General features: G+C 42.2%; 1 protein-coding gene across 1 annotated transcript in view; it reads right to left on the bottom strand.

Annotated features, from left to right (window-relative positions):
- ASXL2 (additional sex combs like transcriptional regulator 2) overlaps positions 1-15,251 on the bottom strand; it is a 38,250-nt gene that overhangs the window by 20,969 nt on the left and 2,030 nt on the right. Inside the window, exons 3-4 of the mRNA XM_010565910.1 lie at positions 9,460-9,575; positions 2,727-2,853 (exon numbers count right to left, since the gene is read on the bottom strand). Coding sequence (XP_010564212.1) covers positions 2,727-2,853; positions 9,460-9,575 — 243 coding nt within the window. The remainder of the gene's footprint in view (positions 1-2,726; positions 2,854-9,459; positions 9,576-15,251) is intronic.

Here is a 15,251-nt window from a genome sequence, read left to right as displayed (position 1 = left end):
ACAAACACACTAAAACATAAAAAGACTTTTATACTAAAGAAAACCAGCATGAGATGAGGAAACATCTCCAATTATGTAAAAGGCGGTAGGGAGAAGAAATCAGATAACCTGCACTCTGCGACCATGGTGGACAGGACAGGAAATCTTGGGTTTAAACCCAAGGAAGCAAGAAAAGATTCTGATTAGAGGTTAAGAAAAACTTTTTAAGGCTAAAGTTAACAAAGCAGGAAGGACAAGACTTGCTGGGAGTTTTTGGTCTTTGCATCGATGGCATCTCAGAACAGACTGAAGAAAACATCCATCAGGAATGCGTCATAGATCCTGCCCTGAGGAAAGGATGTGGACTAGATGCGGTCTCAAGGATACTCCTAGGCCTAGTTTCTGATGGCTCTATGAAATTTCTTAACCTGACCAGTCAATTTCAGCTAAACATTCAAGTAATTACACCAAAAACTTGCAAGGGCAAACTGTTTTTCATGCTAATATTGTCCTACTGCTGTTGTATAATCCTCTCCAGCTACTTCTACACCAGTAAACAGAACTGTGACATTGGCCATTCCCCTGGCCCCAAGAACAACTGGCACAAACCGGCCACGTTCACATCCTTACACTTTGTCTCCTCCAGGCGGGGCTGGCCACGTTCAGAGTGCCTGCAGGGAATAATATTTGGCCTGTGCTGAACACCAAGCCATGCCAAGGACTGCCTAGGAGACTGCTAGCTTGTCCTGAGCCAAGCTACGTCAGGGAATTTAGCAGAATGGATTGACTGAGTTCCAGTTCTTGTGCCCAGTACTTTGGCAACGATTAACTCGGCAGCTGAGATGCAGCTTCTCTCCCTCCACATGCAGTTGTTTCTTGTTCTAAGCACAGATTTGTTGGCTAAAGGACTGACTGGAAGGGGAAGGACTTTGGGGACTGGAATCAGGTTAACAGATGCTGTAAGGATAATGAAGGTAATGGTTCTGTAAGGTAACGGTTTGGTATTACCCATGTTATCGGGCTTTACCAAGAAGTAATTTTTAAGATGACTGAAAATAGCTTAGGATTAGAGTTGTAATTTTGTTGTGATCCAACTGCTTTCTCTCTCTTTTTTTGGGCAAGCTTCATGACTGTCAGTCTCAGCCACTCCATCTGTGAGAGAACACCTGAATAAAGTCTTTCAGAGTGAGCGTTCTTGCTGTGTCGTCCTCAACAGTTACGTTTTCATGATCATCATCCTTCTGAGATGTCAAGAACTCCCCTAACTTTACATGCATACTGTTGGACCCTAAAATAGAAAATGACAACTCAGGAGTCTCAGAATCTCAACAGTTCTAGGAAAATGCCTGCTTTTGGCGGGGTCAAAAAAAGCAAATTGAATGCTAGGACTTGTTAAGAAAAGATGAACAAAACGTAGAATACCAAAATGATGCTATACAAATTCAGAATGCATCTTGCACCCTGAACTGTGTACAGTTTTCATTCTCTCTTGCAAAAAGCATATAGCTTTCCATATGAGGAATGAGAAAATATGGTAGGACTCTTCAGGTCAAAAAAGAGATGTCTACAAAAGTCACGAGTGGCAAAATTGTTGAATAAACAATAGTTATTCATTGCCTGCTTGATAATTAGAAGAAATCAAATGAAGGTATAAGCAGCCTGGCTCAAACCAAACAAAAATGAGTAGTTTTTACAGTGTGGTGCTTGCCACAAGGCATTTACAAAGTCAACTTTCCCACCCCCCAGGTTCGGCAAATCCACTGAAGAAAATCCCACCCAGCCCAAGAAATACAAAGACATCTCCTCTTTCTTTGAAGGTCCCCAAGCACTGCTACATGCCTACCCTGCTTTTACACACTTCTCAATGCATGTGCCATCAGCAGTGTTGGACACAGGTCACCAGGCCAAATGTCTTTGCTTTGCTAGGCCTGCTGTTCTGATTTCTGCCGTAAGTATGAACAAAAGCAGACTGGTCTTCAGTGACCGGGGAGCTGGTACCGAGCCACTACCAGTAATGTTTACAGATGACTTGACAAATTGTGGATTGATAAAATAAATCTGCAAAGTCATTTACTTGTACAACATTAAAATCAGTCTATACAAACATTTCTTGCATCTAAAAGAAAACAACTTGAGTCATGCACACAGAACCAGGAGATTATAATGGAAATCAGTTACACCAAAAAGAATTTAGAGAAAACTAGCTAGAAGTAACTACCAAGAATTTATGGTAACTTGTGAAATGCTGCTGATGGTAAGGGAGCTAATGAACTGTTGAATGAACAAGAGAAGAGCAGTGATCTCATTAATTTCTAATGCAGCATAAATGCTGGAAACCACTTGGGGATCTTTCAGATCAGAACATACATCTTTGGAACAAGACGCGAAAGCCACACAGAATGAGAAGGCACTTTGGAAAAAAATAAATACTAAGAGAAACACCACCCAGTTTGCTTAGCCATGAGAAGTACCTGACCACAGCATATAGGCAACTATATGGGAAGACATTTCTCACAGAAAGAAGCTTTTTAACCAGACAATGGCACAATAAGATCTATCCAAGATCTATTCTTAACTGAATGCATTCCTAATAAAATCAAAGCCAGGAAAATAGAAGCTACACTATTTCGGAAACAAAAAGAATGCCATATGAAAAGAGCACTTTCTTCTGTCATCCCCTAAGAAGAAAAGGCAAGTTAGAGAGACACAACAGTAAAAAACCACATAGGAGTGTCCCTGCCACGTACCAGATTTCGCAGGTGTGGAGTCACTGGCTGCCTTGACAGCCTTCAAAAGGACATGCTGATTAGCTGACACGGGCATGCCTGCTCTGCATTGCTGCTGTTGTTGCTTTTGCTGCTGCTGTTTCAAGGCCTGGGGAAGAGGACAGAAGAATATGAGCAAAGAGAAATTCAAAATATTTGTAGAAATTATCAGCACACAGTACAAACTGCTTGTTTCACAGCAACCTATAGTTGTGTTCTAACTATGTCAAAAGTACAAAATGACTTCTGAAAGACATTCAGTTCGCATGAGACACTGTCTATTTAAATATACTACTGCAAGTAGACAGATTTCCTACCTTGCATCTAAAGCAAAAAGTTAATGGTTGCAGAACATCTTAAGTTGTGTTGTTTCATGAGAAATGATCTCTAGAGAATGCAAAGAGAAAGGATTCCAAATCTGGAGTTGGTTCAAGAAGTAATTCTACAAATAACTTCAAAGTAAAAGTACCATCATGTAATTCATTTCCATCTCCTGGAGAGGCAAGCAGCAACTTACTAAAAACCTTCAAGAGAGACGCTACCCATCAGGAAAGACTTTTTTAATTAGGCAAGTAACAAAGATTAAAACACTAAAGGGAAGAAAATAAAATCCTTTGTTTCAGAAAAGGCTGTTAAGGCAACCATAATACAGCCTAAAAGGCACAAATGACTAAGACAAGGAAGTAGGAAGACATTTGGTTAAACTGCAGCATTTACCCAAACCACAGTAGCTGTTTTCAGAAAATGAAATCCAAACCCAAATAAACTTAACTGCAGAATAAATTACAACAGATCAAGTACACCACAGAATTTCAAAATAGGAAGGAACGGGAAATGTTGTGTTGCACATATACAAATGAGTGGGACTGTTAACTAGAGATAATCACCATCTTGAATAACAACAACAACAATAATCATAATAATACAGTTAGAACTAGGACAGAGAATAAAACTATGCAGGAACCTGCAGAATCTGCCACATGAGGAAAACAGAAGACAGACTGACTTTCAGTTTGTAAAGACACAAATGAGGGAGACTGACAGCAAAAGTATACAGATAATGAATAGACACCTTAGATTCCTATTTTCCAATTTATTATATAGTTCCTATTTGGCCACTTCTACCACGGGTTAAAAAACCATTCAGCCAAACTGAAACACAGCAAAATTAAAAATCAGGAGGAGGAAGTATCCTCTGCAATGCACAATTAAGCTCCTGTTATTGAGGTCAAAAGCTTTTTTAAAAGAGAGAGATAAAAAGAGAGACCTGGCATTCATACGAGTAACAAAAATCCATAAACAAGTTCAAGAAAGCTTTTACAAATTCTTCTTTGGTTTGAAGATGAACCACAGGCAACAGTGAATGTCAAGAAAGTACTAAAGTACAAAGACTGCTAGTGTGTTCAGGGAGTTGTTTGAATACCGTACTTCCATTATGCAAATCACTTCAAATATTTCAGGTTTAGTGTATTTGGTTCACCTATTCTGTATGCCATTTAATTGCTGCTTTTTTCTCGGCTCAGGTAAAACAATTCTGCTTTTGCTCATCGTGTCACCTCAGTTCTCAGTCATGCAGCGCCTGAGGTGCCCACGCCAATGGTGGCTGAGGCATGTGTGGGAAGAGGAGAAAACAATCATTCACTAGACACCTCTTTAAATTCTGTGTCCGCTTTGCACTTTACGTTATAACTTTTAGGGGTTTACTTTAATAAATCTAAATTTATATTGAGTCCTGCCATAATCATAGAATAATTCTGGTGGGAAAGCACCTTGGGAGGTCTCTTAAGTCCAACCTCCTGCTCAGAGCAGGGGCAGCTTGGCCTCCACCAGGTTGCTCAGGGCTCTGGTCAGCCGGGTCTTGAAAACCTCCAAGGGTGGAGGAGACACAACCCCTCCAGGTCCCCGCTCCAATGCTGGACTCTCCTCACGGGGAAAAAGCTTCTCCTTATGTCCTGTTTTTCCTTATTACCATTCAACTTATGCCCGTTGTCCCTCACCGCCCCACTTCCTTCACTGTACTGCGACGAGCCGAGCTCTGTCTTCTTGATAACCTCCTTGTACGTACGGTACAGGGGGGGAGCCAAGAGGGGAGGAAAGGGAAATGCCCGGCTCCCCCATAACACCCTATACCAGGCCCGGCTCCCCCATAACACCCTATACCGGGCCCGGCTCCCCCATAACACCCCACACAGTCCCAGCTCCCCTCAGCTCCAGCCATGCAAGGTCCCACTCTGCCAGCCCGCCTGTCAGGAACCAGCCAATCAGGAAAACGCTAACTACCCCACACCCACCAATCAGGCGGCAGCTTGCAGGCGCCACGGCTGCAGAAGCCTCTGGAAGCGTCTCTCTCTCAGAGGGTCTCTCCAGGGACACCGGAGCACGGCGAACCCCTCCGCCAGCACCAGCCCGCCAAATCTCCTCTAACCCTGACCCGCGTGGATACTCCCTCCCCTGTGCCCATGCCCATGCGCTGGGCTCATTATTTTCGTTTTGTTTGCCTTTCATTTGTCCTTTGTTCTCCCTCAACGAAGGGCAGATGTTCCTCAGCACACCTGCGCTTGCACAAAGGGCAGCTCTGAGGTAAACCCCCGCTGTCAAGGGCGGAAACCACCGCTTTAGAGAGTTGAGAAAGAGCGTAGTTCAAAATGGCGCCATTCAGCGTCATCAGCACCTCCTTTTATTGTAATTCAAAGACCTTATGTCAGCAGCACGCTCCTCCCTGTCAGCTCCACGGTGGATGACAACGGTGATGGTGACGGCAGCAGGACCAGGAGCTGCTCCTAAGCACCCACCTCTTGCTCTGCACCTGCCTACAGTCTCTGATAACGATGTTAAAAACCCACAGGGATGCACCTAACAGGGAAAAATCTGTACTGTACAGCTCCCTTCGTCACACAAAAGGTGACAAAATGACTATTCACCATCCAGAGAGCTTTTGTAGGGTGTAGCCCAACCCAGTCCCCAGCCCTACTCATTCCATGTATGTCGCAAGAACAGATAAAAGTGTAATGGATAAAAATGAAAGCCAACGGTATAAACCTTATCTGAGAAGAGGGTCTGAGTTCTAATCTTAAAACACCATGACGAGATCTGGATCAAGGGAGGGGATCCTCCCCCTCTGTTCAGTGCTGGCGAGGCCACAATGGGAGTGCTTGGTCCAGTTCTCCCAGTACAAGAGGGACATGGACAGACTGGAGTGGGTCCAGCAAGGGGCCACGACAACACTGAAGGACTGGAGCAACTCTGCTATGAGGAAAGGCTGAGGGGGCTGGGACTGCTCAGCCTGGAGCAGAGCAGGCTCAGGGGGAACGAATCCATGTCTATAAATGCCTGCAAGGAGGGAATGAAGAAGAGGGAGGCAGGCTCTTCCCAGTGGTGCCCAGTGCCAGGACCAGAGGCAACGGAAACAAAATCAGAAATTCCATCTGAACACAAAATACACTTTTTTACTATGAGGGTGATGGAGTGCTGGCACAGGTTTCTCAGAGAAGTTGTGGAGTCTCCCCCCTTGGAGATATTCAGAAGCTGTCTGGACGTGGCTCTGGGCGACCCTGCTTGAGCAGGGGGGTTGGAGCAGTGGGACCCCAGAGGTTCCTTCCAACCCCAACCAGTCTGAGTTTCTGTGAATTCTGATGGCACTGGGATGGCCGCTCAGGCTAGGAAAGGATGAGATGAGGTCAGTGGATTGGAAAGGATTAGAGGAAAGAATTAGAGTAGTACCTGCATTTTCCAGTGACGGGTGAGAAACCTCCCATCTTTCTGGATCTGGATTATAAATTCCAGAGTCTCAGTGTGGTGGGTTTTTTGTATCAGCACACACTCACTGTAACTAAGGGGGTTTTCTCCCCGTGATTGTTCCATCTTTCCAGTAGGATGAGCACTGACATGTCTCTGCCAATTTAGATTCAGATATTGCAAACCTCTAACTCGGGATTTTTCCAAACAGTTGTAAAGAATGCAGCCATCTGCTTACTTACTATACTTCATGGTGATGGCACACCAGTGTATACCATATTATTCACCTGTATTTTACAGTTTTAACTCTGATGTGTTTATGAACTAAATCCTGATCTTTATTTCTTGAAGGACCTGATACTTACAGTCAGTATAGTGGCAGCGTGGTGTTCCAGTGTTAAAAGTTCTCACTTAGAAATCTGCTCTCTCTTCCCTCCAGTAATATTATAACTACTTAGCACTTAAGATAGGAGGGCTGAATCCAGCCAGCTGTCTTCTGCAGTGCACGCTAGCAAATAATCTGGGTTGCAGACATAATTAAAAATATGAAAGCTTTCTTTAATTCTCGTTTCACTCAATATCTTATGTTTTTCCTACTCCTCTACTCATAACACTGCTGTCTCCTTTCTGCTATCTATATTTGCTCATTTTATCTATGCTTTATAACTTTTTCTGACCACAATGGCAACCATGTTTAGGAAGAGGTGGAAGATGTGATATTTGGTCAAAATGACAGAATTCCACTGGAACTAAAATTAAGCAAGGGATTAGGCATGCAATGTTCTTAATTTAATCCAAAGCTAGAGCAAACCTCAGGCAGGTAAGTTAGAACAATTGAATGGTGATAGTGTTCTTTGGCAACACCTGTTTTTCCTGCATGCCTGGAAGGCAAGTTATTCACTATGCTACAATGTGATGCTCTACTGTGGGCCACAAGAGTTGAGTTCAGGGAGGAGAGCTGTTGTGATGGAAGATGATGACCACGAGAAACAGCTTTTTGCCCTGCAGACAGCCGCAGAAATGTTAAGTACAAGCAGGTATGGTATGCTGACATCAAGGCCTCCATGTAGTTCTCCATTTCTCTTTCAGGGTTTCTGACTTTTTTCCCCAAACCAATGAGATTAACAGTGAAACTGAGAACACTGTCTAAATTTTTGAATTCACTGGCTCTGACATATTTCATTACCTTCAGCGACAGCGCTGGAACAAGGATGCTTGGGAAGTAGACATCTCAAAATAAGAAAGCTGGGGGGTAGAGGAGGGAGAGAAAAGAGACAGAGAGGAATGAATATAAAGGTGGGGGAAGGCTGGTGGGAACAAGAGCATGGGGAATTCAGAGATGAAGAGTAGAAGACTATTAGGCATGTAAGGACAGAGGCTGGGAAGAGAGGAGAAAAGTAGATGGAGTGTAGGATTGAAAATAGTCTAAGTTTGGAAATGGAATGTAGGTTTGCCCAGAGGTCCCTTCCAACCTGTGATTCTGTGAAATGGGGACCTGCAGACCAGAGAAAAAGAAGAGGAACTGCTGAGCACGGGAGGGGAAAGAGGACTGTTTACAACAAACCCTGAGTCTGTTTGATCACTGTCTTAAAAGAGAAAAGCCTTTGCGGATGTTGGAGGGAAATGATTGCCAGCTAGGCTTAAAGAGGGATGAGGAGGAGAAAGCAAAGAGTATAATTAATATCTTGTTGAATTAGTGAGAAGCAATTTTCTGAGGATTCAAATGAAAGTGGAAGCTTGACTCTGAACTTCAGAAGAAAATCTGCCTAAAGTGACAACACAATCTCGCTTTTTTAGTGCGGCTATCAGCAGCAAGCAACATCACAGTAACACTGATGCTTCTGTCGAGAAACAGCCAAGTGGGAAAATAAAGAAGCAAGAAGATTCTCTAAAGCTGGCATCTCATTTTGACATCAACTCAACTCTCTCTTGCTGGAAACAAAGCTCCAGTTAATCCAATTGCCTTCACCTGTAATATTCTCCTCAACGATATGCCCTAATTAGATCCTTCCCTCTCACTGCAGATCCTTTTCCCAGGGCCACAGGCATCTCTCTTAGCTGAATGCCATCCCGAGTGTCACTTCTCAGCTGGAAAAAGTCAGGAAAACAGGCTGGGATAGAAAAGGTAAATCTATCTGGAACACATCATGATTTCATCTGTGACAAGCTTCCGTAATGCCTGGACTAGCACCTCCTCTGCAACTTGATTCATAACTCCTTACAGATTTTTACTTCACTAAGGAGTAAATCTAACCCTGATAAAGCATTTCCTTTCTAAGGACCATGGAAAACTAAACAATGCAGTTGGGGAAACACCTGCAAATAAGACACACAGGGGAATAATTCATCTTGCATTCTTCGTTAGCAGAAACAAATCATTTGAAGTACAAACACTTACCCACTCCATCCTATGTGTGCACAATTAACACTATCTACACAACAGTCATTCCTCAACAATGGAAAATAATCAGTCCTGCTCTTTCTCTCATAACACCCAGTAGAGGTGCAACGCAAAGTCAGTGTGCTCTCCTTCCCCTTCTTCCCTCCATATATACATACACACTGCAACAACAGAATTCCTTGGAAGGGAAAGTATGCCGCTAACTAGGGGAAGAAGACAGTGAATTTAGTTCTTTTCCCAAAGAGACCTTTCATTTACCGAAACAGACTATAGAAAGCTAAGCACACTCATCAATAGGTTGGGCGAAAAGAAATAACATCTTATATCCATTCACTAAAATAATAATTTTAAAAAGTCCAGATGCTTATTTAGGGAAAAAGCAAAGAACTAAATAGCACAATATTTTGCATCACCTTTAACAGACAGAGGTGTTTTAGCAAAACCCTGTTTACTATGAGACAGCCAGGAAGTCCTGAATTACTTCCCTGCAGAGAGCAGTTTCATCGAGAAAGATGATTTACCAGAGAAATAAAATTACTGCAACGATCCCTAAACCAGGCTGCAGACTAGGCTGCTTACCTGTTTGAGTGCCTTCTTGCTGTGCTTCTGCGATGAGGAGATGACTTTGCCTGTCTGGATGGAAGGTGACGGGCAGCCTGACTGAGGGGAGGATGTCTGTGACAGTCTAGATGACACTACAAGAAAAAAAACCAAACAACATAATCCGACCTTTATACATTTGCCTGCAGCATGTTAGCCAGTCCTCACCATTGCAGATCATCTCATGAGGCTCATGAAAACTGCACCTCTAGTGAATGTTACTTTTTGCTTGAAGAATCATTTCTATTTCCTCCCCACCACCAAGGCAGTTGTTTTTGTCTGAAAGCCAACAGCAATTCCTGTGACCAACTTCAGATTTTTCATCTCTTGTCCATGTCTTTTTTTATTAATCTTGTAAATAGCTGCTATCAAACAACACTACAGCTTGAGAAAAAGCTTCGGATTCATGCAGGTTTAGCTAATTCAAATCTAACTGGAAATACAGACACAGGCAATGGTTGTCTTCATCTGGAATGTCCTGTGGTCAGACACTTAATTGATAGCAGTCTCTGCTCAGATTAAATCTGAATCCCCCACAAGAGCAGGAAGACAAATGACATGCAAAGGAAGTGGAACATCACTTGCTCCTTTCTAAAAAGAAATATGGGAATATACAGGATATCCCAGTAAATGAACGCATATTCTCAGTGGATGAGCCTAGATGCTTAAAGAAATCTAGTCCTAGCCACACGGAGTCCTAAAGGCTTCTAGTTTCAGGTGGTTTAGACTTTTAAATGGTCATGTTACAACCAACAAACAAGGGATGGGAATTAAATAACAGCTGGTCATGTAGCTTGAATATACCTGTTTGCCATAGGATACTCAAAATACTCTGCTCTGGCAGCAGTGGGGTGATGGACATGTGGCCAGCCAGGGAAACCACTCAGTCTCTCATAATCACGGTTTTGCCTCTCTTTTCTTGGCAAATATATACCGAACTGGCCAGCAGCCAAGGTTAACCCATCACATTACCTGGCTTTTTACATAGGTACATCAGCACACTAGAGCTAGTCAAAGCTGTTTAGCTGCTGAGGCTGAAACAGTACAACAAAAAAAGACAAAAGTAAAATGATGTTAATTGGAATGCCTTACATCGCACAATAACCGTAACAAAACAAACACTATGTACGCATAGCCAAGAACATCAATGAGATATGGCTGCACCTGCAATGAACTCTAAAGGTAGATCTGTGAGACTGGGTATGGAGGCAGACAGTTAAAAAGAAAACAACAGAAGTTAGCAAATTCATGATCTGTATATATATATCTGCATGTGAATTTGTATAGATAATAATGCCCACTGTAAGATCAAGGAAACAAAATGAAGAGCAAAAGAATGTTTGATTGCAGGGGCGGGTGGAGGGTGACCCCTACCATAAGGGATAATAAACAGATTCACATGTAAACTATTTAAATTATTGCTTCCTGAAGCAATTAGTTCTACAATACACAAGGCTAAGCTAAACTCCTTTCTGTTGCAGAAGGACGCGAGAGATAATGGCACCAGCTCTTCATTAACGATAGCCACAGTGTGATCCTGCTCCGTATCCACAGAGAAGGGAAGCTCCCCAAAATAATGCAGTGACAGTAAGCATCAGAAAGAAACATTTCGATAAAGTGCATAGAATTAGTAACAACAAATTATAAAAAGTAAAATTCTCACATGTGGCATGGACATTAAATGAAATGAGCAACTTTTTTAGAAGGCATACACAACAGAGATGAGGTAATATCAGACTCTGAAATGTCATTAAAACCAATAACAATAAAACGGTATGGTAAGAAACTGGTCATTTAAAAGTCACTGACAAGATTACCATATCCAGATGATACATGCACACGATAAAAGATGACACAGTTGCACAGCAAGCAGAATTACCACTTAAAAGGCAAAAGAAACCCCTGATGTTACACCAAGACCTGGAAAGCAAAGGTTATATCTGTAGTTTGAAATAGCAGTAAGAATGTTTTTAAACTTGCATTTGTCTCAGTTTAGTTGAAATTGGAGTTCAAGAAGAATAAGATGATGCTGGAAAAGATCAGAGTCTGCTCAGCACCTGGAGAGGAAAAGAAGATCTCAAACTCATTGGCATTCTCTGAGTGCCTTGATAAAGAGAACTGAAGAAAAGAAAGTCTGTTGCTAAGAGTTTACTCACACTTCCAGAGATTTTCAACAAAAGGCTTCTAAAAATTATTTGGCTATTGTTTAAAAAACAAAGAATTGGCATAACTCTGTGGCTGGATGGGACAGAAGGCAAAGAACAGAATCAAATGGTAATCAAGCAAGAAATCGGCAAAAATTCTGCAAGGTCACGTACTAAGCAGGGAGCAGTTTAGAGCTTAGTGATAGACCAGAAGGCAGGAAACAGTAAAATATTAAATACTTAGTTTAGTTAAGGTCAGAGAGAATTGTGTGGAAACACAGAGAAATATAACCCAGAGAACAAAAGACCAAAAATACAGAGTAAAGCATAAAAAAAGTAGTAAGTAAATTTTTGGAGGAAAGAACCCAAGATACTCATAGAACCTGTGGTAAACTAAATGAACTGTGTCATCTCAGGACAGAGATCCATGACGGCTGGCAGGTGAATGAAAATGGCCAGCAAGATGATGCTATGTGCAAGGATGGAAAGATGGCAATATATAAAATTCTTATGGCATATTCACATCCACTGTCTTGCATACTGCAGTGCCGATCACACAACATCAATAGAATTTGATGGGATTCAGGAAAGTAAAGAAAACGGTGAAGGACATGGAAAAAAAAAAAACCAGGGATAGTGAGCTATTTTGTATTATCCTCAAAGGAAGGACTATGAGTGAAGCATACAAAATTAAATGATGTAGCTTCATGTCTGAGCATCCCGTTTCTGCTGAAAAAGCACCATGCTTGCAGCTGCTGGGCCACTGTCATCACCCAGAGAGCAGCAGAGCCATCGGCCTCACTCTTACACCAGCCAGGTAAGTTCCCAGTCCACCACTGCTGCAAACACAACCTTCGGCTGGGCAAACACTGTGCCCCCATCCTTCTAAAACTAATCCTTGCTCGTAGCTATTAAACACAAAGAAAACACAAGTTTGGTTTAACATTTCAAACCCAGGCACAGAAGCAGATTGACTGTTACTGGGTTTGAGACATTTGAATAGCAGGAACATAAACCACATCCTCTTTGAAGCCTATCACTGCTGAAACTACTAGTTCTGTGTGAAATAGAAACATTAAGCCAAATACAGGCTACTCTTCTCCAGCCTCATATTCTCGTCACATTTTCATTTTTATGCTGTCTTTGAATAAAGAAAACTAATATTTTAAAACCAGGAATGGCAGCACAGGCTCAGCCCCACACCTGGGAAGACAACTCATCCCTGGAGCTGATACAATAAAGCCGCATTATATTTTGCGCATTCTCTGACTGCGTAAAAGCCCTCAGTGCCACAACGGCTGCTGTGTTGGACTGACAGCTGTAACCACAACAGATTCACAAGAACAAACAGGAGAACTTGAGAAAGCCAACCAAGTCACAGCAGCTTGAGCTTAGCTGTGGGCCCCCAAACCGAAGGGGGGGGTGGATGGGAGCATAAACCTGTGAGAAGACACCCCTGGGTCTTTGGACCCAAAAGCTCTCGAAAGGTTACATCCTTTTAAGAACTTTGCACGCAGCCAAGCGGAGGTGTAACACAAAGACATGCACATGTAGAAAAATATTCAGACTCCCATAAGGATGTGGCTTGACAAGCTGAGTTTGTTTCCTTTACATTTAAACAGAATTTCAGTAAAGTTAGTTCTGTCTTCACTTCAGGCTTTCTTGTAATTTGAAAAATATGTGGAGCTGAGATTATACCTCTTCATGCCCTTAAATCTTAAGAGCACTTTTGGAGAGAAGCTGCAGCAGTAGGTACAGAAAGCAGTGCATCCAGTAAGACACTCCAATTTTAAAATACTTGATGAGTTGCTTTGCGCTGTTTTTATGTAAATAAGGATATCCTTGAGCAGCTAAAGATTAGGCAAGACTGTGGGCCAGTATCTGACAGAAACGAATTTCAGTAGATTTTCTGAATTAGAAACAGTAAACAGAATCCTCTCATTCCAAAGAGGCATACGAGAGATGGGATGGAGACGTCACCTTGATAATAAGCAGTAAGGACAGAAACATGACTAATGGGCATTGAGAAAAAAACTCAGGTATTTGAGAGTGCTGGCTTGGAGAAGCAATTAAACATATGTATCCATAGCCAGGATAGCTAACAAAACCCCATAACTCTGCACACTTGGCCTGAAGTCACTGCACTGGATGGTTCATTCACAAGGTTTCATTGCTTCCTGCTGGTGGTTTGGCTGGGAGAAGAGTTTGCCAGGTGAAATTTTAACAGTTCTCTAAGATTAAAGTAGATGAGATAAAGCAGAACATGTGTCAGCCAAACCTCACAAACCCCGATTTGTTAGATAAACTAAGAGTGGATCCAGTAGAGCCCCATGTCCCAGCTGCAAGAAGAAATACTGGAGGAAGACCCGTCTGCAGTCAATTACAGCTGTAATTTATGGGACAGAGACTCCTTTACACTTTAGACTTCTTACTTGAAATGTCACTGACACAAGAGCATTTCTTCTAAGAAATGAAATTATAATAGAACTTTAATTACGTTAAAGGACAGTTAAATTAGAAATTTCAGTCTGGCAAGATCTGATGACATTTTACAAGGTATTGGGTTCCCTTAAGATTTGCAAACTCTAAACCATTGGTCAATCAATTATCTTCTATACATTTATAAAGAAACTGTGCTAACAGCAGCAAAGAGAAGTAGTAAGATTTATTTAACAATCATTTATTGAAGAAGATGAGTGGTTAATTCTTTTAGAAAAACTGCAGTAAATTGCTGCAAATATTAAATGCAGGATGTAGTCTAGGGATCCCTTCTAACAGAAATAGTTAGGCTGTACAGTTTCATCAAGACGCTGCCCCGTGCCTTTCCTTCGAGGAGCCCCAATTCAGTTAATGCTAAGGACTTTCTGCTTGACCCTCTTGGGTAAAGCAATGCATTAATTAACCACAGCCTCAAACGAGGCAACTGAAGTACGATCTGATGACACGTCCATTTCAACAGTGTGCCACATCGTGCGTTTTCCCGGTGTTTTCAAAGGCAATAGTGGAAGGAACGCCCCATGTCTCCTGACACCCTGGTACTTAGATCCCACCATGCACTCTCTGCTGTCACCACCCAGTGCAAGACTGGCCTGCTGAAACTGGCTAAAGTCCATCCTACCACCAAAGGAGCACTAAGACTCATAATTCTCACCGGGTGTTAGGTACCAGCACAGTTCTGCACACTGCACAAGACAAAGTAACAGAAAGATGAAGATGCCCAAAATATTTTTACTTTTTTTTTTTCTTCAATGTCTCATCTTGCAAAGGTTATTTACCTTTTAAGGTGTCAAAGTAGCAGGATATTTGTTTGAAATCCCACTGGCTTCCAGTATACATCTGTTCACTTGTATAAGATGATATTTAATAATAATAATATTCTGGCTAATGTCTTTCACAAACAGTGTCAGATAAACCACAATGATAAAATACATGGACACAGCTGATCCTGCTTTGGGGCGGCAAGATTGACTGTATGACTGTAATGTCCCTCTAAGCTCAACATTTAGACAGAAGTGTAGAGATCTTTGCTTGCTCAGCCAATAATTTACTTTTTGATGCATTGCCTTATCCTCCCTTGTCACTGCATGGAGCATAGCTGGCTGCAGGACTGGGCAGGAAAACACCTGG

The sequence above is a fragment of the Haliaeetus leucocephalus genome, unplaced genomic scaffold, assembly GCF_000737465.1.
Source record: "Haliaeetus leucocephalus isolate CR32 unplaced genomic scaffold, Haliaeetus_leucocephalus-4.0 Scaffold197, whole genome shotgun sequence".
NCBI classification, from domain to species: Eukaryota; Metazoa; Chordata; class Aves; order Accipitriformes; family Accipitridae; genus Haliaeetus; species Haliaeetus leucocephalus.
The sequence above is the reverse complement of the archived record's forward strand: the minus strand, read 5'-3'. Positions and strand labels throughout refer to the sequence as shown.